The sequence below is a fragment of the Sus scrofa genome, chromosome 14 (genome assembly GCF_054392235.1).
Source record: "Sus scrofa isolate SSC_HxYL_T2T_F1_AM1 chromosome 14, Sscrofa_HxYL_maternal_Yorkshire_Landrace_v2.0, whole genome shotgun sequence".
NCBI lineage: Eukaryota > Metazoa > Chordata > Mammalia > Artiodactyla > Suidae > Sus > Sus scrofa.
The window spans coordinates 154,631,677-154,651,408 of NC_139396.1; the positions used below are offsets into that span (position 1 = coordinate 154,631,677).

General features: G+C 39.5%; 1 protein-coding gene across 34 annotated transcripts in view; it reads left to right on the forward strand.

The window, feature by feature from the left end:
* Positions 1 to 19,732, forward strand: part of PLEKHA1 (pleckstrin homology domain containing A1) — a 69,988-nt gene that overhangs the window by 25,401 nt on the left and 24,855 nt on the right. For all 34 annotated transcript variants that reach the window (XR_014827090.1, XR_014827084.1, XR_014827089.1 and 31 more), the window contains 4 exons: positions 3,554 to 3,714; positions 9,042 to 9,098; positions 11,333 to 11,378; positions 17,284 to 17,381. Coding sequence is in view for 24 of the 34 variants with exons in the window: in XM_084995777.1 (XP_084851903.1) it covers positions 3,574 to 3,714; positions 9,042 to 9,098; positions 11,333 to 11,378; positions 17,284 to 17,381 (342 nt within the window). In the remaining 10 variants the exon portion in view is untranslated. The remainder of the gene's footprint in view (positions 1 to 3,553; positions 3,715 to 9,041; positions 9,099 to 11,332; positions 11,379 to 17,283; positions 17,382 to 19,732) is intronic.

A 19,732-nucleotide genomic window follows, 5' to 3' on the forward strand; every position in this document is an offset into this window, starting at 1 on the left:
TGTTTAACTTTCTAAGGAACTGCCAAACTGTCTTCCCAAGTGCTGTGCCATTTTGCATTCCCCCACAGCAATGATAGGGTATTGATTTGTTTCAAATCCTTGCCAGCATTTGATATTTTTGTTTTTTTGGGGGGGATTTTCTTCTTAAGAGCAGTTTTAAATTTTGATTAAGTCCATTATATCAATCATTCTATGGTTTAGGTTCTTTGTGTCTTATCTAGGAAATCTCTGTCTGCTCCCAGGGTCATGAAGACCTTCATTCATTTGTGCATGTGTATGTATATATTTTAAGAAGCTTAATTGTACATTAAGTTTCCGATTCATTTCAAGTTAATTTTTTCCCACATGGATAGCTAATTGTTCCAGCACCATGTTTTGAAAGACTGCATTTCGAGTTGCCTTGACATCTTTGCTGAAAATCAGTTGACAGGATGTGTATGTATCTGTTTCTGGATGCTGTTGTGTTCCATTGATCTATCTTTTCACAGTCCTATACCATCTTTATTTCCGTGGCTCTATTGTAATCTTGAAATCAGGTAATGTTAAGTCTGTTTTTTGGGAAATAGATTTAGCTTTTCAAAGTCATTTGCATTTCTATATGTATAATAGAATCACCTTTTCAATTTTTTTAAAATATTCTGGAATTTTGATATATTGTATCAGTGCTTCATTCTTTTCTATGTCTGGAAAATATTCCATTGTGTGTATATATTTTGACCTGTTGATGGACATACGGGTTGTTTACACTTTTTGGCTACCTTGAATAATGCTGCTGTGAACATTCATGTAGTGTTTGCGTACCTGTTTTTAGTTCTTTTGAGTATATACTTAGGAGTGGAAATACTGAGTCATATGGTAATTCTGTGTTTTAACTTTTGAAGAATTACCAGACTTGTACACAGCTCTTGTACCATTTTACATTCCCACGAGAAATGTAGGAGGGCTCCCCATTTCTCCACATCCTTGCCAATACTGCTTATTTTCCTCTCAGTTATATCCATCCTAGTGGTTGTGAAGTAGTAGCTCATTGTGATTTTGGTTTACATTTTTCTAATGAGAAATAATGCTGTGCATCTTTTTGTGTTGTGTTTGGCTATTTATTTATCTTAAGAGAAATGTCTTTTTAAGTCCTTTGTCCACTTTTTAATTGGGTTCTTTTTTTTTGTTGTTGAGTTGAAAGAGTCATATTTGTATCTTCTGGATAGTAGACCCTGATCTGCAAATATTTACTCCCACTCTGTAAGTTGTGATTTCATTTTCTTGATGTCCTTTGATGCAAAAGAGTTTTTAATTTTTATGAAGTCCGGGTTGGCTTATTTTTTTTTTCTTTTGTTGTTTGTCCTTTTGATGTCATATCTAAGAATTCATTGCCAAATCCAAGATCATGAAGAGTTTCCTCTTTGATTTCTTAAAGTTTTATAATTTTAGCTCTTATATTTTGATTAATTCATTTTGAGTTTTTTTTTTTTTTTTTGGTATATGGTATAAGATGGGGTCCAGCTCTTTAACATGTAGAGATCCAGCTGTCCCAGCACCATTTGCTAAAGAGGCTTTTCTCTCCCCTTGATGCAAATCAGTTAGCCATAGATGGAAGTTCCCTTTGTGACTCAGCAGTTAACAAACCCAAATAGAATCCATGAGGATGCGGGTTCCATCCCTGGCTGCGCTCAGTGGGCCAGCAATCTGGCCGGCATTGCTGTGGTGTAGGCTGCAGATGCGGATCCTGTGTGGCTGTGGCGTAGGCTGGCGGCTACAGCTCCAATTCGACCCCTAGCCTGGGAACCTCCCTATGCCTAAAATAGAAAAAAAAAAAAAAAAATCTGTTAGCTATAGATACATAATTTGTTTCTGGGCTCTCAGTTCTATTCCTTTGGTTATGCCTTTTGTCGTGGCAGAACCACACAAGTTGATAGTTTTTACCTATAGTGTGCATTAGTATAATATATTCTTTTTTCAAGTTTTGATAATACTTTAGAACTTTTAAAAAACTTTGGGTCATAAGTTCATTAAAAAATTGTCTCCAAAAAAAACAGAAAAAGAGGGGAGAGTTCCTGTTGTGGCTTAGCAGATTAAGAACCTGACTAGTATCCACAAGGGTATGAGTTTAGTCCCTGCCCTTGCTCAGTGGGTTAAGGATCTGGCATTGTTGCCAGCTGTGGCGTAGGCTGCAGATGCTGTGGCTGGTATCTGGTGTTGCTGTGGCTGTCGTGTAGGCTGGCAGCTGCAGCTCTCATCGACTCCTAGCCTGGGAACTTTCATATGCTGCAGGTGCAGCCCTAAAAATAAAAAAAAAAAATTATCTCCATGTGCCAGATTTGTAATAACCCCAAAATGCATAGTTTTGTTTAAAACTTTTTAATGTGTTTCATTATTTTTCTAGCTGAATACAGAATGGCGATTTAGATAAATATCAGGGTGTATTCTCTTTGAATTTTCACTATGAGTTAAATGAAGAACTAGGAGTTCCCTGGTGGCCTAGTGGTTAAGGATTTGGTGTTGTCACTGCTGTGGCTTGGGTTCAATCCATGGCCCGGGAGAACTTCCACATGCTACAAGTAAGGCAAAAAAAAAAAGAAGAGTCAGTTACATAAATAAACTCAACCTGCCAAAAGATGTTGGTGCTGGCTATAGAGGTACCAGAAAAGGAACAGTCTGTGGATTTGCCACATATCTATGGTTTTTAGAGAAAAATGGATGGAAACACTGTTTTTACCCGTCATGGTTTTTAACTTTAATCAATACAGCAAAAATTTCAGTCTTTAAGTATCAGAACGTGTTATGTCTCTGAAGTATCATTTAATCTGCAACTTCTCTCTCCTTTTTTTCTCTGTAGTAATTTATTTGCTGAAGAAACTGCTGTTTTGCAGTCTACTTTTGCTGATTGAATATCTGTAGTCCAGTGTAATATGTTCCTCTGTGTTCTTTCCAGTGAATTGGAAGTTGGACTTAGGAAAATCCAGAGACTTGATCAGATTGAGATGAAACTTTTTGTTGTTGTTGTTTTGTTATATGCACTTCATTGGTGATGTTTGTGGCTTCCATTAAGAGGCACATAATACCTGCTTCTCTCTCTTTTCATGATGTTCACTTTATTTTTATTCATTTTGGTTTTCATAATTCAAAGGGTTTTAGAGAGACAGGAAGCTGTAAAGTTTAAGATACAAGCTCTAGAGTCCAAGTGTCTCGGTTCATGTTTTGAGTCATTACCTACTAGTTCACAGATCTTGGAAAGTCACTTCCCTTTCTCAGCATTAAATTTCTTATCTATGAAATGGGGGTGATATCGCCTACTCACAGTGAAAAAAGTAAGTAAATTATCCAGCTGAGATGAATAGCTCTCCTCTGTCCCCATCAAGGCCTGCAGTTGCATTTAGTAACCACTCATAATAAGCTTAATTTCAAGCGATTTTTGCCCATGCTTTTACGTATTCCCATCACCCAGCCCCCACCTAATGTTGGAAAGTAGGCCCTTTGTTGAATAAACCATACCATAGCACATTTTATGCTTGAAGTCCACGGAGAAGTACTTACTGTTAATGTTTTTATTTTACAGTGTAATGTTCAAGCTCAGAAATGCCTTATGTGGATCGTCAGAATCGCATTTGTGGTTTTCTAGACATTGAAGAAAATGAAAACAGTGGGAAATTTCTTCGGAGGTATTTCATACTGGATACCAGAGAAGATAGCTTTGTATGGTACATGGATAATCCACAGGTTTGTAAAATCCAAAGAGTTACCTCTTTAAAAGTGCATAAGAATTTTAATTATTAAAGTATTTGATATACTTTACAGGTGTTGGGATTTGTCTATTTAAACAGTATATGTTTAGATTTATTTCTCTTAGCTGTGTTCTCCTTGCTCTGTACCCTCAACTCGTACTGTCTTATTTGAATTTCAGAAGATGAAACTAGGTTTATTTGACAAAAATGTATGCATGAATTTATATTTTTCCCTTCCTTGGGAGAGACATCTCTGTCTCTGGTAGAAAAATTTTAAATCATTGAGATTTAAGATGCTGTTTCTAGGAAAGAGACTATTAGCTTTTGGTAAATAGACTACTTAAATGAGTTGACCCTCTTGCACCTGTGTAGTCCTTTCACCTTGTAAGGTCAGACTTGAATGTCACCCATGCATGAATTTGGTTTCATTGTTGCCTTGCAAATTATTGGGGGTAAATGTCTAAAATTAAAAATTAGAATCCCAGTTTTAAGATCTGTGAGAGGCCTTGGATTAGAGGTCATCTCTTGAGTAGTTTTAAACTTTCTCTACCCGTGAAACTCTTGATTTAGATTGAGGTGTATGTTGCAAGGATGCGTGTGCAAAGCAAGAGCTGAGTCCGTGGCAAGCTTGTGAGCTGACCGGGTCTAGAGGACAACTTGTGCGGAGGGGAGCAGAAAGTTCAGGAAGAGCAGGAACTGGGAGGAGGTTCCGTTCTGCTCCACAGAGCAGGAACCAGGTCCCCTACAATGAGTCCAGTATTCATTCCCCTATACTGATTTTAGATTAGACAAAGTACATATGTGCTAATGTATTTTTATTTGTTTATATAGAATTTAAGTTGTAAGGGACCGTAGTATTAATTCAACCTCTTCCTTAACGCAAGAAGTGCATCTGTCTCTGTTCTTCACTGTTGTTTGAACTACACGGTACCCAAAAGTGTTTATTATATTTGAGACAGTTTTGTTTTTTGTTCTGTGAGTGAAAACCTAGTTCCTTGTATCATCTCATTGATCTACTTTTGCCCTCCAATTCTCTGAAAGTTTAGTCCTTTATCCACTTGCAGCCTTGCAAATTTTGGAGAATTTTTATTTTAATTCAGGGTATTAGTTGAGTGCTGATTTTGTATGAGACTTTCTTCTTCTTCTTTTTCGTTTTTTTGTCTTTCAGGGCTGCACTCAAGGCATATGGAGGTTCCCAGGCTAGGGGTCCAGTCGAAACTGTAGCCAGCAGCCTACATCACAGCCACAGCAGTGTAGGATCTGAGCCGCATCTGCAACCTACACCACAGCAATGCCAGATCCTTAACCCACTGAGCAAGGCAGGGGATCGAACCTGTGTCCTCATGGATGCTAGTTAGATTCGTTTCCGCTGAGCCAGGACGGGAACTCCCAGGAAATGTTTCTTTTTTTTTTTCACTTTGGCTGTAGCAGAGAGGTTATGTGTTAAAGTTTGTACTCAGCTAGGTCTTTTTCACATGAACTCTTTGAAAGCCAGATTTCTGTGGTATAATTAGCACATTAATTTTTTTTCTTTATGTGGTATAGAATTTTATTTTATTTATTTTTTTTGTCTTTTTGCCATTTCTTGGGCCGCTCCTGCGGCATATGGAGGTTCTCAGGCTAGGGGTCGAATTTGAGCTGTAGTCACCGGCCTACGCCAGAGCCACAGCAATGCAGGATCCGAGCCGCGTCTGCAACCTACACCGCAGCTCACGGCAACGCCAGATTGTTAACCCACTGAGCAAGGGCAGGGACCGAACCCTCAAGCTCATGGTTCCTAGTCAGAGTCGTTAACCACTGCGCCACGACGGGAACTCCAGTATAGAATTTTAAATCCATTTTTTTATTGGCTTCTTAATTTTAGTTCTTAATTCCAACTGGTAACTCTTATAGATTCTGCCATCCAGTGTATTAGCCATCAGTGACCAGCTTTGTGTCACTTTAAATGTATTAATCAAGCCATACCTCATCATGAAAACTTGAGTAAAATGTCTTGCTAAAGATTACTGTGGTTGAACCACATGCAATTACCAACATCCCCCCATTTTAATACGCTAAAAAAGGACTGTTTCGTATGATTCAGTCCAGTTGCTTCTGTTGCGTGCTGTACCACTTTAACTGCTCATAATCACCCTGATAATGGAAGAGAATTCGTTTGGCTGATCTGTCCTTAGGGAACCATACTTCCTCTGCTCACTCCTTTCTTTACCACTAACTGGTGGTTTAAGAATCCATTCCACTGTGTTACTAGGGATCAGTTTGGGCCTTTCTGTGTGTTGTTGACAGTGTAATGATGAATAATTAAATAATCAAGTAGCTTTATTAGGAAATGAATTTGGAGAAACTTGAAAAAAGTATCCTGGTAGAGTGAGTACAGGAACTCATGAGAACAAAAGGTTATTTCCCTTTATATCTTAAATGTCATATTGGTTTATTATTTCTTGTTCATTGTCAAGTAACAGATTTTGAAACCCACGTTTTTTGTCTGGTTGGACTTGGGAGCAGTTTCATCCCAGACTGTAGAAACTAGGTATTTTGAACATCTTTAATCTCCTAGCTACTTACATTTCCTTATACTTTGCCAGTATTTAATCTGTGACCCTTTATGCCATGCAGTCATGACATAGTTGCTCATTTCTCTTTCTCACACAGAGATCAGAGCTGTGTTCACCTGGTTAAAGTAATAGACTTATGGAGGACTTAAAAATAATGATTTTGAATGGAAGGGTAGCAGTGTTTGGGAAAAAAAATCTCTTTGGTAGTGGTTAGGGGATCCTGAGGATATGTGAACATTTCATTTCCTTACCCAAGGTTAAAGGGAAAAAAACTTTTAAACATTTTGTATAATAACACAACCATTTAAAATTATACATTAAAAATTTATAGTTTTATATACATATTTTATTTGGAAGCTTGTACATAGTGTATAGTTTAAAACAGCACATAATGCAGGTTTTTTTTTTTGTCTTTTTGCCATTTCTTGGCCCGCTCCCGTGGCCTATAGAGGTTCCTAGGCTAGGGGTTGAATTGGAGCTGTAGCCACCGGCCTATGCCAGAGCCACAGCAACACCAGATCCGAGCCGCATCTGCAACCTACACCACAGCTCACGGCAACGCCAGATCCTTAACCCACTGAGCGAGGCCAGGGATCGAGCCCGCAACCTCATGGTTCCTAGTCGGATTTGTTAACCACTGAGCCACGACGGGAACTCCAAGTCTTTTAAATGTCTAGGCTTCTGTATAATTAACTGTTTCCATTAAGCTTATAGGAGGTTTGAGAAGGATTTCTCCTAATGGTTCATGAGAACAAGCCCATGGAGTTTTGTTTAATGTGCATTATTGTAAAATAAGTTAAATGGTTGATTCTTAATCTATAGCAGAGGAAACTTTCAAAATCAGGATTTTTTTCCTTTTACTTTTGAAATCTTCTGATCTATGTTTATTACTTTTTTCCAGATTCTTTTTTCTGGTTTTTCCACCTCCCGTCTTCTCCCTTTATAGCCCATCCAGTTTATTATATTACAAGACATTAATTAAAACACATTTTTGATTACGGAACTACTTACAAGCCTTCATTAATGGTTTCTAATTCTTATTTTTTTTCTTTCTGGTTTTTTTTTTTTTTTTTTTTTTTTTTGTCTTTTTGAGGGCTGCACCTGAGGCATATGGAGGTTCACAGGCTATGGGTCTAATCAGAGCTGCAGCTGCAGGCCTACACCACAGCCACAGCCACGCCAGATCTGTAACCCACTGAACAAGGCCAGGGATTGAACCTGCAACCTCATGGTTCCTTGTCAGATTAGTTAACCGCTGAGCCACGACAGGAACTCTGGTTTCCAATTCTTAACAGTGTAAATTCCTTGCTACTTTATTTCTTATTCAGATCCTCTATAATTAGGTTCTTAGTGCACGTTCCCAAACCACTGTTACCTGCTTCAGCCCCATTTGTGCCTATGTTGTAGCCCAACAGCCGCTTTCCTGTTTCAGTACAGAGCATCTGGACATCCTTCTCTGCTTGCTGTGGCTCATCTGTTTTCTCTGCCAGAAATGTTCTCTCTTCTGCTCTTAGTGTTTCATAATCTTAAAGCCCAGCTTAAATGCCTTTCATTCTTTCGCAGAGTCTTTCCTACTAATAGCTTCAACCAGAAATGATTCTCCCTCTTCTTAATTCTTTACCCTTAGCTCTTTTAAGACACTAATCACATCCCAAACTTGTTTAAGGAAGAGTAAAAATATTTTTTAGGAGCATGCCAATGTATACGTTTCTTGCATATGATTTTAAAAGTATTAATCTTTTTAAAAAAATGGTATCAATGTAGATTAGTAATGGCATAATAAATACTAAAGTAATTTAAATAGGGGGGAGCTAATCTTTTTAAAGATATATTTGATTAAAAATTTTAATAAAACAAAGTAATGTGTACTTTTGAAATTTCTTAAAATTGTATTTGCTTAATGTCTCTAAATATTTTTTCCCATTCCTTTTCAAAGCAAAATATGATCTTGTTTATGGTTTATTAGGCTCGTGGAAAAGAACAGTTTAGATACAATGATAACAAAATATTCTTTTGGTTATAGAGTGCATCATGGTGAAACAGCATAGAGTTCAGTTTTTGTTGTTTTGCTTTTTAGGGCCGTACCTGCAGCATATGGAGGTTCCCAGACTAGGGGTCGAATCAGAGCTACAGCTGCCGGCCTACACCACAGCCACAGCAATGCCAGTTCTGAGCTGGGTCTGCTACCTACACCACAGCTCATGGCAACTCCGGATCCTTAACTCACTGAGCGAAGCCAGGGATGGAACCCTCAACCTCATGGTTCCTAGTCAGATTCGTTTCCACAGCACCAGGACGGGACCTCCTAGAGTTCAGTTTTTTTTACTCATGTTGTCAGCTTGATTTCAGACATAGTAAATATGTGAACCAAAAAGTTTACTTGTAATATGTAACATTAAAAAATTTAATTTCTTGGAGTACCTGTCATGGCTCAGTGGTTAATGAATCCGACTAGGAACCATGAGATTGCAGGTTTGATCCCTGGCCTTGCTCAGTGGGTTAAGGGTCCGGCGTTGCTGTGGTGTAGGTTGCAGACGCGGCTCTCCCGAGTTGTTGTGGCTGTGGTGCAGGCTGGCAGCTGCAGCTCCGATTCGACCTGTAGCCTGGGAATCTCCATATGCCGCAGGTGCAGCCCTAGAAAAGGCAGAAAAAACAACAACAACAAAAAATTTAATTTCTTAACTTTATGTAGAGTGTATAGGTTGTTATTATATGAGATAAATTTGTAATGTTGGATGTTTGTTATATGTTAATCATTTGTTTACAGAACCTGCCTTCTGGATCATCACGCGTTGGAGCCATTAAACTTACCTACATTTCAAAGGTAGTCTTTCTGTGTTGTCTTACATGCTTGCATGCATTAAAATCCCTTTGAATGAGAGTGTAAATAAAAGGAGTAGTCTCCTCTCTTTGTCATTTAAGACGATGTTCTGGTTCATATCATGCTGAAAATAGTACCTGATTACTATGTTTAGGAAGTTTTTTGTTAAAATCAGGAAGAATATGGAGTTAACTTACGAGATGTGGCAAATTGCAAAATTTAGCGTTAACTTTTACAGTGAGGTATATGACTGTCAGAAGGGGAGATATCGGATGACAGGTCTGTCTTTGGGAAATCTGGAGAAGATTTTTCTAAGTCTGTATGTATTTATTTAAACTAATTTTTAATCTCATTAGTTTGACTTTTTGCTTCTTTATGTTTTACTTTGAGGAAAATAAACATCTTCACGATGAAGGAATGATTTTTCCATATTTTGTCTGTACTAATTTGTTTTCCAGTTTGTTAATTTTTTTGGAATTTTTGTAGTACTATTTTTCTTTTCAGAAATTTAGATTTTTGGTATTAGGTGGCTTTTTTTTTTTTTCTTTTTCTTTTTATTAGTGTTTTGGGAACTGAGAGAGATGCTGAGGAACTAGCTTTATGGGGTTTTTTTTGGTGTGTTTTACCAAAAAGTAATAAGCTTGATGATGACTTAAGATGAAATATGAAAAGTAGCAACGCAGTATGATTAAGTGATATGTGTACGCATACGTTGGGATTTGTTAGCAAAGATCTTCAAGAGAAGGCCCGTTTGTGTAAGTGTGCCTGTGTGTACCAGATAGATATTTTGATAAATAAAAAGCTTTGTTATCAGTATCACAATAGAGCTATTCACTCTCATTGACCAAAAAAAAAAAAAAAACAATTTTTTGACCATAAAAAAGTTATGTATTGAAAGGGAACCATTTTATGTTAAAGCCGTATTATGTAAATTTGCAAAGAACAAATATTGTTCAAGTGTCCCTCCATTGTTCTGTCAATTTAAGACATTTAATAGTACTTCAGGGTAGCTGGCAGCTTAAATTTAGAGATTCTTATTAGGAAGCGTAGAATTCCAATGTTAGACCCTCCTCGTTTATGTCATTGCCTGCAGTATATGTGTAGCTGTAACATAAATAATGCTGCCAAGGACTTTTGACTCTTGATGAAGTGAGATGCAGTTGAGGTAGAAATTGCCCATGTGCCTGAATCTTTTCAATTGCTTGTTGCCTGGTCTTTTGAAAAATGGGAGGCTTTTTTAAAATTAAGGTGTTGACTCAGTAAAGCAGGCACACTGACTGGCAGCTGCTTTCCCTTCTTCCATTGCTTCCTTTGAAAAATATAACCTCGATGTGGTTCCAGTACATTTCATCGCTGTCCCATCGCTTACTGAAGTTTGAATTGTACAGCTTGTGCTCCACTTCAGACGTGCCACTTTTTTTTCCCCAGAATTTATTCCTGGAACACATTTCATTGTGACTCAGAGCTCTGAATTTGTAGATGAGATCAGTCAGGAATCCCAGACTTAGAATTCCTTCTGAAGGTACAAAACAGATGCCGCAATTTTAAGTTCTACCACTGGGCAGTGGACTGGTAATAGCCATGAATGGGCTTCCCAGTGAGCTGCTTTGTGTAAAGGGCCAGCAGCAACCTGGTGCAACTAGTTGCTTCACCTTCTAAACGGAACCATCCGCATGCTGCATTTAGGAAAGGGGGGGGGGGCCCATAATCGCAGGGTAGTTTACTGTACAAGTGGGGATCCAGTGCCATTTTGATTTCCTCACTGCAGGTTAATGCCTTCTGGGTTTTCGGACTTTATGAAATATACAGTTTTCTCCTGTCACCATTTCCCTTTGCAGTTCACAGCAAATTTAGAAATGCAATTTGAGAAGAATTCTTAGTTTCTGTGGAGTATTCATTGAGGATATTTTGAAAATTATGCTAAACCAAAAATATTTATATGTGTGACATAAAGCCTAATGGTTTATGTTCAGTTTCTTTACACTTCCTTTGACGAAGAAACAATTTTGTTCAAAGAAAACATGAAAGTATCATTTGTTTTAAACATCATGCAGTTGGGGACCCGTATCTTGAATTTAATTTACGGTTCTTTTTCAGTCGCCTTAAAGTTTAATTTTAGATCTGTGTGTTAAACGTGTATGATTATGGGGATGTCACACATGTGGAAGTTCACAGAGTTTACGGTTGGTTGTGGTCGCATATGAAGAAATGAGTGATTCATCTCTCTTTCTTGTTAGGTTAGCGATGCAACTAAGCTAAGGCCAAAGGCTGAGTTCTGTTTTGGTGAGTAGCCATATTTTTTTATATATTCGTTATTTCACGTTAGACTAATAAAATTACATTGTATTATAAGAGAACACAGTCACAGAAAACCATACAACATAATCCTGTGGGTTAATGAATTATTCTAAGGCAAATTCCCTTGAAACTACCATCTAGGGAAGAAATGAAACTGCTCCCCCCTCGCCGAAGCCTCGTTTCCGTGTCCCATCCCAGTTGCAGCCTCCTCCCTCTCTGCCTGTGTGTCGTCATCTGGGCATTTAGAGTGATCGTATCCAGTGAGATCAGTATCACGCTTTCTACCTGATATTACTTGATACTGAAGAAGTAATGGAAGGAATTGAGTTGGCAGCTTGTGGGTAATGAGAAGTTTACAGTTTGAGGGCAGGGGTGGTTGAAGGTATTTGCTAACCCGTTCAGAAGCATGTAAGGAATGTCTAGTATAGGTGCTCCGCGCTTGGCACTGGGGCTGTGAGAGTGATAAGAGGCAGTTCCTGTCCTTAAGAATCTCCCAGGCTGGTTGTCTCACAGATGCAATACCAGGTAATTATCATCTCATGTATCTTGGGTAGTAGATAAAGGGGTGTGCAGTCTCTTCAGGAATCACAAAAGAAGGAGCTCCCTTTGTGGCTTAGTGGAAAACAAATCTGGCTAGGAACCATGAGGTTGTGGGTTTGATCCCTGGCCTCGCTCAGTGGGTTAAGGATTCAGCGTTGCCTCGAGCAGTGGTGTAGGTTGCAGATGTGGCTCAGATCTGGTGTTGCTATGGCTGTGGCACAGGCTGGCAGTTGCAGCTCCAATTAGACCCCTATCCTGAGAACCTCCACATGCTCTGGGTGCAGCTCTAAAAAAAAAAAAAAAAAAAAAAGACAAAGAATGGAGAAATTTAGAAACTGTTAAAATAGAGGGTGTAGTTGAAGCTGGGAGAATTGATCTACTCTCAGAGAGTTTGTTAATGGACATTAGTGATGAAAGAGACAAAAATTAGGAATTTCCAGCTGACATCAAAAGGGATTGTTTTGCACTAAAGTAAAAAAAATGCTTCTTGAGGTAGAATTGATGTTACATTTCTTTGTTTTCTTTTGCTTGAAAAGGGTGAGTGTCTTCTGTAGGCGCTATGTTCGGGGTAGCCCCTGATGGCAATCATTTATATCCAGTAAGAAAGTAGGATGTGAGCAGGATGAAATAGCTATTCAGAGAATCCTCTGTAATGACTTTATCACCACTGAGAGACTAATAGAAATGTATTTAGTATCATGTATTTATTCCACATGTTTATTTTTTGGTTGCTAAATAGGAAAATGCCTCAGAAGTAGTGAGTGAAAAACAGCTGGGGGCAGGTCAAGTGACAGAGAACTTTGTATTTTAGCATGTACCGTACACATACTCTTGCCAAGTCTTCAATGTAAAATCTGAAATGTACAGTTTGGAGGTCTAATAATACACAGCTTAAGATTTGACATTCGGTTATGGGATGTTTAGAATGAATGATTTTAGTTGAAATCAAAGAGTAAGATGAGTTGTTTATTGGTCTGCTGGTAGTTTCTGAGTCCTCTGCTACTAGAGAGAGTAAAGGTTCATAACCTGCCTTCAGAGAGAGGCACTGGCTTCTAAAAGGGAGCTCCAGCTTCCGTTCAGAATGGCAATATAAGGTCTTTCCGATTTCCTCTCACACTGTCCCCAAACAGGGGACAGGAGCCACATCTGCAGCCTACACCTACAAGAAACACTCAAGCCATCTTTGCTGAAATGAGCAGCTGTCTGTAATCCACAGTGTGTAAGGATGGAAAGCGGATGGAGGAAGAGTAACTGACTTAGCAGAGGAGAAGAGGCCAGGACAGAGCCACCCCTTTCTGTGTCCTGCCCCCACTCCACCTCTGGAGAGACTAGGTGCTGGATCCTGTCTGGCTGGGGAAGTAACAGAAAACAGGGACTTTGTGTGAACGTCCATGTAGAAACAATCTCTAGTTCCGACCTCATCCGGCCCAGACAGGCAGCCGCCCTCCCCCCATCCCAGCAAGGAATGGCATGTGTAGCATCTCCAGAAATAGAATCAGCGAGGCTTTGTGCCTGGGGACACTGTTCCAGAGAAGGGTGGAGATGAGGCCCGGAACAGAAAATGGGAGAATTAAATAAACGGCTGTACCCTGAATGCAGCCCTTGCCCATGTCCAGCCCCAGAGCATCGGCAGCCAGGTGGAGGTGGGGCAAGAACCTGAGCACCCCAGGACAGAGAGCCCTGGGCACTGACACCTGGGCATTTCTACCAGAGGAGCTTGCTGTGCAGGGAAGTCCACCAGTCAGAAACCTATGTATGTTTAAGGGAGCTTCCAGTCATTTTAGTATCTTGTTTTAAATATGAATGCACAGCCAAGGATTACATGACCTGTGAGGAGAAGACCTATCAAATAGGAAAAGGAACATGGACAATGCAAAACTCAGAAGAAAAAGTCAAAGAAAGCTAGAAATAGAACAAAGATAATAGGAGAGAAATAAGAAAATTGACAGGGAAAAGAATGGAGGGAATAAAAACGGGAGAAACTTGGCAAAGAAATACGATAAAATGTCTCATAACTGTTTTGATACATAGCTATATTTGAACCATAACCACTTGATCCTAGGTTGTGAAATGATTTTTGTTTGGAGTCAAGCTGTTGTTTATGCTTCACGTTTTATCCAGTTGTGATAATTCACTTTGATAGTAAAGATTTGAAATGAAATAAGAAGGTGTTCAAGTGAAAAGGTTCCTTAAGCACACAAGCCTCTGCTCTGCATTCATCATATACAATGAAACCCTTGCTTTAAAAGCATGGAAACATACAGGTTTTATACAGTGATTACTGTTCAAAGTTTGTTTTCTTCCTTTCCCTGTCCACGTTCCCCCAACATGGCTAATATCCGCTTCCAGTCATGCGTTTTACACGTTCCACCGCGCTTCCACCCTGGGAAATCTCCAGGCGATGATAGTGAGACGATAAAGATGGTGAACAGACTATCTCGTCTGACCATGCTCTGTGCTAGTTTCTTTACACTATCGCCCTCGCCCTCAGGGAAGGAATGAGTGACATTCCCTCTCGTGGTTGAGGAAAATGGGACTCGGAGATTAAATACGGTTTACAGGTATGCAGGAGCTAGTCAGGTCTGGCTCAGTCCAGGCTCTGATGCCCACCCCTGTCATATCACTGTGCTTCTTCCTGCCATGAAACAATCCTTGCAGCTTGTGCTGTGTTTATCCAGTCTGCACAGTGTGCAGAGTCCCTTTAGAGGTATATTTGCCTCTCTTCTTTCCCTTAAAAGAGATCCTTTATTTTTTATTTTTTATTTTTTTTATTTTATTTTCAGGGAGTGGGAGGGATCGGGAGCTTGGGATTATCAGACACAACTTAGAATAGATTTACAAGGAGATCCTTCTGAGTAGCCTTAAAAGAGATTCTTATATAAATGTTATTTATTCAAAAATATGTGGATTGAGTACTTACTGTATAGCATGTGTTTTGTGTTAGTAAGTGCTTAGATTTTTTAAACTCTTCAGATGTTCTAGGCAGGTACCCAGAACAGCATACAGGAGAAAGAGCCATTATGAGGAGAGCTTAGTTTCAACCTGGAAAAAGATTATGAAAGGATGCCTTACTGATCGTTAGAAATTAAAAATGAAAGCTATATATTGACATGTAATAGCCTAGTGAGTTACTGATTTATCTTAATTTGTATTTATGATATTTTATATTTTTTGAGTCTCCAATAAGGTATAAAAGAATGGACTTGGAGTGTGTTAAATTTCTTTAGCTCCAGACTAGTTGTTTTATAGCAATTCGCAAGGGTAGGACTCTCATATCAATTCAAGGAAGCTCTGTTTTCGTGTCTTGGTCTCAGTCTCAATTTCAGAATCTTGTATGTTTGAGAAATAACCCTTTTTTCCCTTGAGGGTTTTCATTTCCCCCTTCTCTTAGTCACATCCAACTGAGTGTTAGACTATTATTTTAAAATTTTGATGGAAATTCTTGGAAGTTGTAGATTTCAAAGATTGCTGCACTATAGCTGTTCAGATGCCTTAGCTCCTAGAATAATGTTTGTTTTAAAAAAATAAACCGTGTGATATTTAATTAATAAGCTTTAATTAAAAAATTGACTATGGTAGTTTGTCAACACCTATGTATTTAAGTGTGCTTTCTTTTATAGAGATAGGTAGTCTCTAAAGGGGTATATATAAATCAGATGGCATAGAACAGCTCCAAATGTATTAAGATTATAAACATAGAAGAAAATGCGTAAGGGCTGGAAAAATAAAAATTGTATTTTTATAATCTTGAATTGGGGAGACTTTGTAAATATGATGTGAAAGAGTCATAAAAATAAAAGAAAAAGACTGATAGAATTATTTCTGTTTGATCAAAGACATCATGAACTAAATGAAAAGACAAATGGCAGACCGGGAACAGTACCTGAAGGGGATCAGAAAGGATTAAAATAAAAACTTTTATAAATCAGTAAAAAATAAATGAACACTCAGGAGAAATATGGGTAAAGAAAATAAACAGACCTCATAAATGCAGATGGCCAAGAAGCACGGTTAACTAATTTGTCTCAGTTATCAGAGAAATTCAGATGTAAACCAGGTAGAATTTTTCACCGGTTAGGTTGTCAGTGCTGCGTCAGTCAGGGTCTGGTCAGGAAGACACACCACACTTGGCATCTCAGACCCGGCGAATTTGTTACAGGGAGCTGGTTACCCAAACGTCAAAAGGCTGAAGGAGCGCAAAGGGAATGGCACAGTAACCCAGAAATCAGAAACTGCGTGAAGCAGCTACCACGCCCAGGGCTGGCCAAAGGAAAGGCCAGAGATGGTATTACCAGAAGCCAGGACTTTGGAGGCGGGGCCACCGTGGAGCTGGCGGTTGGTTCTGAGGGGCCTGCAGGGCTGGTGTCAGAGCAGCCCAAGGGCCTGCAGCCGTGCTGGCTGTGTGTTGCTGCTGCAGAGGGAGACCAGCCAGAGCAGGCGTCCCCTGCCCCCACCTCCCTCACCCCCTGGCAGTACCTCCCACGGGCAGAGCACGGCCCAAGCTGGCAAGGGGGGTCTAGGGAATATTGTCTGCAGACTCCCAGCCCCAGTGTCACAGAGCCTTGGGGCTGAGAACAAAAGGTACTGGTGAGGAATGTTAGACACAGTAGGCTTTTGTGTACGCTATTGGTAATTATGTAAATGGATTCAGCCTTTGAGGAAGACAGTTTGCTAATATCTATAAAAATATTAAGTGTGCATCTTCTTTGACCCAGCAAGCATATGTTCAAAAATTTATCCTGTGCAAATGCTAGCCCAAGTATGTTCATGATGTTTCATTGGGATATTTTACAGTAACTTCAAGAATTACAGCCTGAATGTTCATTAGGGCATTGGCTAAATATATTGTGGTATTTCCACATTTAATGAAAAACATGACCTTTAAAAATAAGAGTTTTAGGAGTTCCCATCTTGGCACAGTGGAAATGAATCCGACTAGGCACCATGAAGTTGTGGGTTCGACCTCTGGCCTCCATCAGTGGGTTGGGGATCTGGTGTTGTCGCGAGCTGTGGTATAGGTCACAAACATGCCTCGGATCCAGCTTTGCTGTGGCTGTGGTGTAGGCTGGCTGCTGTAGCTGGCTGCTGTAGCTCCGATTAGACCCCTATCTGGGAACCGCCATATGCTGCAGGTGCAGCCCTAAAAATAATAATAATAATAACAATAATAAATCAGAGTTTTACCTATGTTATTGAGTGATAAAAGCAGTAGGATAGATGGTCTAACCTTTTGTCAGATTCAAAAGTCATGATACTGAACCTAGCAAGGATTTTCAGCTGCTGTAGACGTAGATTTAGAGGTAACAGGTGTAAAATTTCATGTGTTGTAGTTTGTTTTTTCTCTCAACAGTTATGAATGCAGGGATGAGGAAGTACTTCCTACAAGCCAATGATCAGCAGGACCTAGTAGAATGGGTCAATGTGTTGAACAAAGCTATAAAAATTACAGTAAGTATTTGTATTTATTGTGTGAAAATACGTAATGTCTGGAGGTGATCTTTACATTTTGAAAACCTACTGAATGTCTTCAGCTTTCCAACAGTTTGTCCAAAACTTAAACTTTGTAAAAAAGGCGGATTGTAATGTGACTCTATTTTCTGGTACATAGTATCATTCTTGGCCCATAGAGTCAGTGGATCAATGCTTTTTTTAACCCAGTGTGTACCTACTAAGGGTGTATATGACTGTAGATTTTACAGGACTGTTTTTAGGGGAAAATCCATGTAGAGTTCTCTCCCCTGCTCCTCGTTCCCTGCCAGGGCCGATTAAGAGGCTTCCTGCCCCGCCCCTACCCAGGGAATAGGACAGGTATCCTTTCTGTCCTCCATACTGGGGCTGGGACCGGTGTCACATAGGGTAGGAGTTAATGACAGGAGCAGGACAAGGGGGCCGAAGGGCTCAGAAGTGACGCCCAGGCGAAGGGACTGATCTGAAGAGCTGTGGCAGCCAGAGGGTCCTGCCCACCTGGTCCTCGGGGCGTTCGTCTCAGCTCGAGACTTCTTGGCCCTGCTCTTGTCCCTCCAGGTCCCTGGGCTCGCTGTGCCTGTGCTCCTTCCTTTTCAGGGCTGCAGCCTCCCGCTTCCAGCCTGGGCTTCTCGGTGTTCTGATGAACATTAAGATGTATTGATTCTTTACAGTGTGCCAGGGCCTTGCACTGAAGGCGTTACCCAAAGTGTCTGGGAAAAGTGAGGTTTAGGATTGAGTGACGTTGATGATGGGTTTGATGGTTGGGGAGCTGGGGAGCTGCGAGCCGTCTGCTTGACTCTGGAGCCCAGCGCCTCACTGCTTCCTGAAGAACAGAGCCTCCCTCCTTCCTCCCCTAAAGCAGAAAGCAGACTTCTCAGAGAGCTTCCACGAGCAGGGAGACAGGAACTGTCCCTGACGACCGTTCCTTCCTGTCTCCTCTTTACACCCAGCGGGGAAAAGGCAGCCGACCCGCCTGGGAGCATCGGGAAGGAGGTCCTGCATGAGGTTTGTGCTCTTACTGAAATGAGGCTATTCACTGACCTTACACAGCTTAGTCTTTAAAAACATATGCCTCAAGAGTCAGCATATGTTCATTTCCATTTAAAATGAATTATTCCATCTTTATATCACAACACAATAAAGAGTTAATATAAGTCAAGCTGTTCTCAGAGTTGATTTTCTTGTCTTGCACCAGAACAGCTTGTTACCACATGACAGAAAACACCCACGCACTGCATCTGATCTGTACATGAAGCAGAAGTTATTTTAGGTTTGTGCAGTTTCAGGAAAGAGATTTTTTTAAACTGATTCAGAAGTACGTATTCTTGAAAGGTTTAACTGATTGTTTTTAATGCTTAATAAATATTCCCTACTTGGAAAATTTCTTTAGAAAGACAATATGTGGTGACTTAATGAATTCTTTTTTTTTTTTTTTTTACAATTTGTAAAAATAAACAGCACTGGTTTCTTAGTACTTTAAGAGAAAAAGTAATGAATGGTCTCAGGCGTTTTTTTACCATTTTGGTTGTTCTTGAATTGCTTTATCTAGTTTATTAATGATATGAAACCATGTTATACAAATGGCACTTGTAAATTTATTGGAAAGCAAGAGAAACCAATTAGGGTTTGGGTAATGACTCAGAGTACATGGGCTTTTAAATAGCTTTTGTGGTCTTGCAGCCTTTACATGTTGAAATTTTTATAGTATAAGATAAATCCAATGGTATTCATTTTTTATAGTTTACATTTAGGAAATATAAACACATAAGCTATAGAAATCCTTAGCTTGTCAACAGAGTGATTATAACTATATTAAAACAAATACAGAATTGATAGCACTTATTAAAATCAACTTTATGTAGATACACATTAACTCAGGATAGCAAGGAAAGAATTTCCTATGCTTTAATAAGATACATTTTAATTTAATTTAAATTTTTTTTTTTTTTTTTTTTTTTTTTTTTTTTTTTAGGGGCACACTCCCGACATAGGGAGGTTCCCAGGCTAGGGGTCTAATTGGAGCTACAGTTGCTGGCCACAGCCACAGCAACACCAGATCCAAGCCTCATCTGTGACCTCCACCGCAGCTCACAGCAATGCCAGATCCTTAACCCACTAATCCAGGCCAGGGATCAAACCTGCATCCTCATGGATCCTGGTCAGATTCGTTTTCTCTGTGCTGGAACGCCATACATTTTAATTTTATTCTTTATTCTTTAAAAAAAAAAAAATCTTAGCAGTTTTCATTTCTTATGCACTTTACACATTTAAGTGTATTAAATATTAATTAAGATTCATTTAAGTAAATTTTCCTCTGGAAATTGCTGGTGATT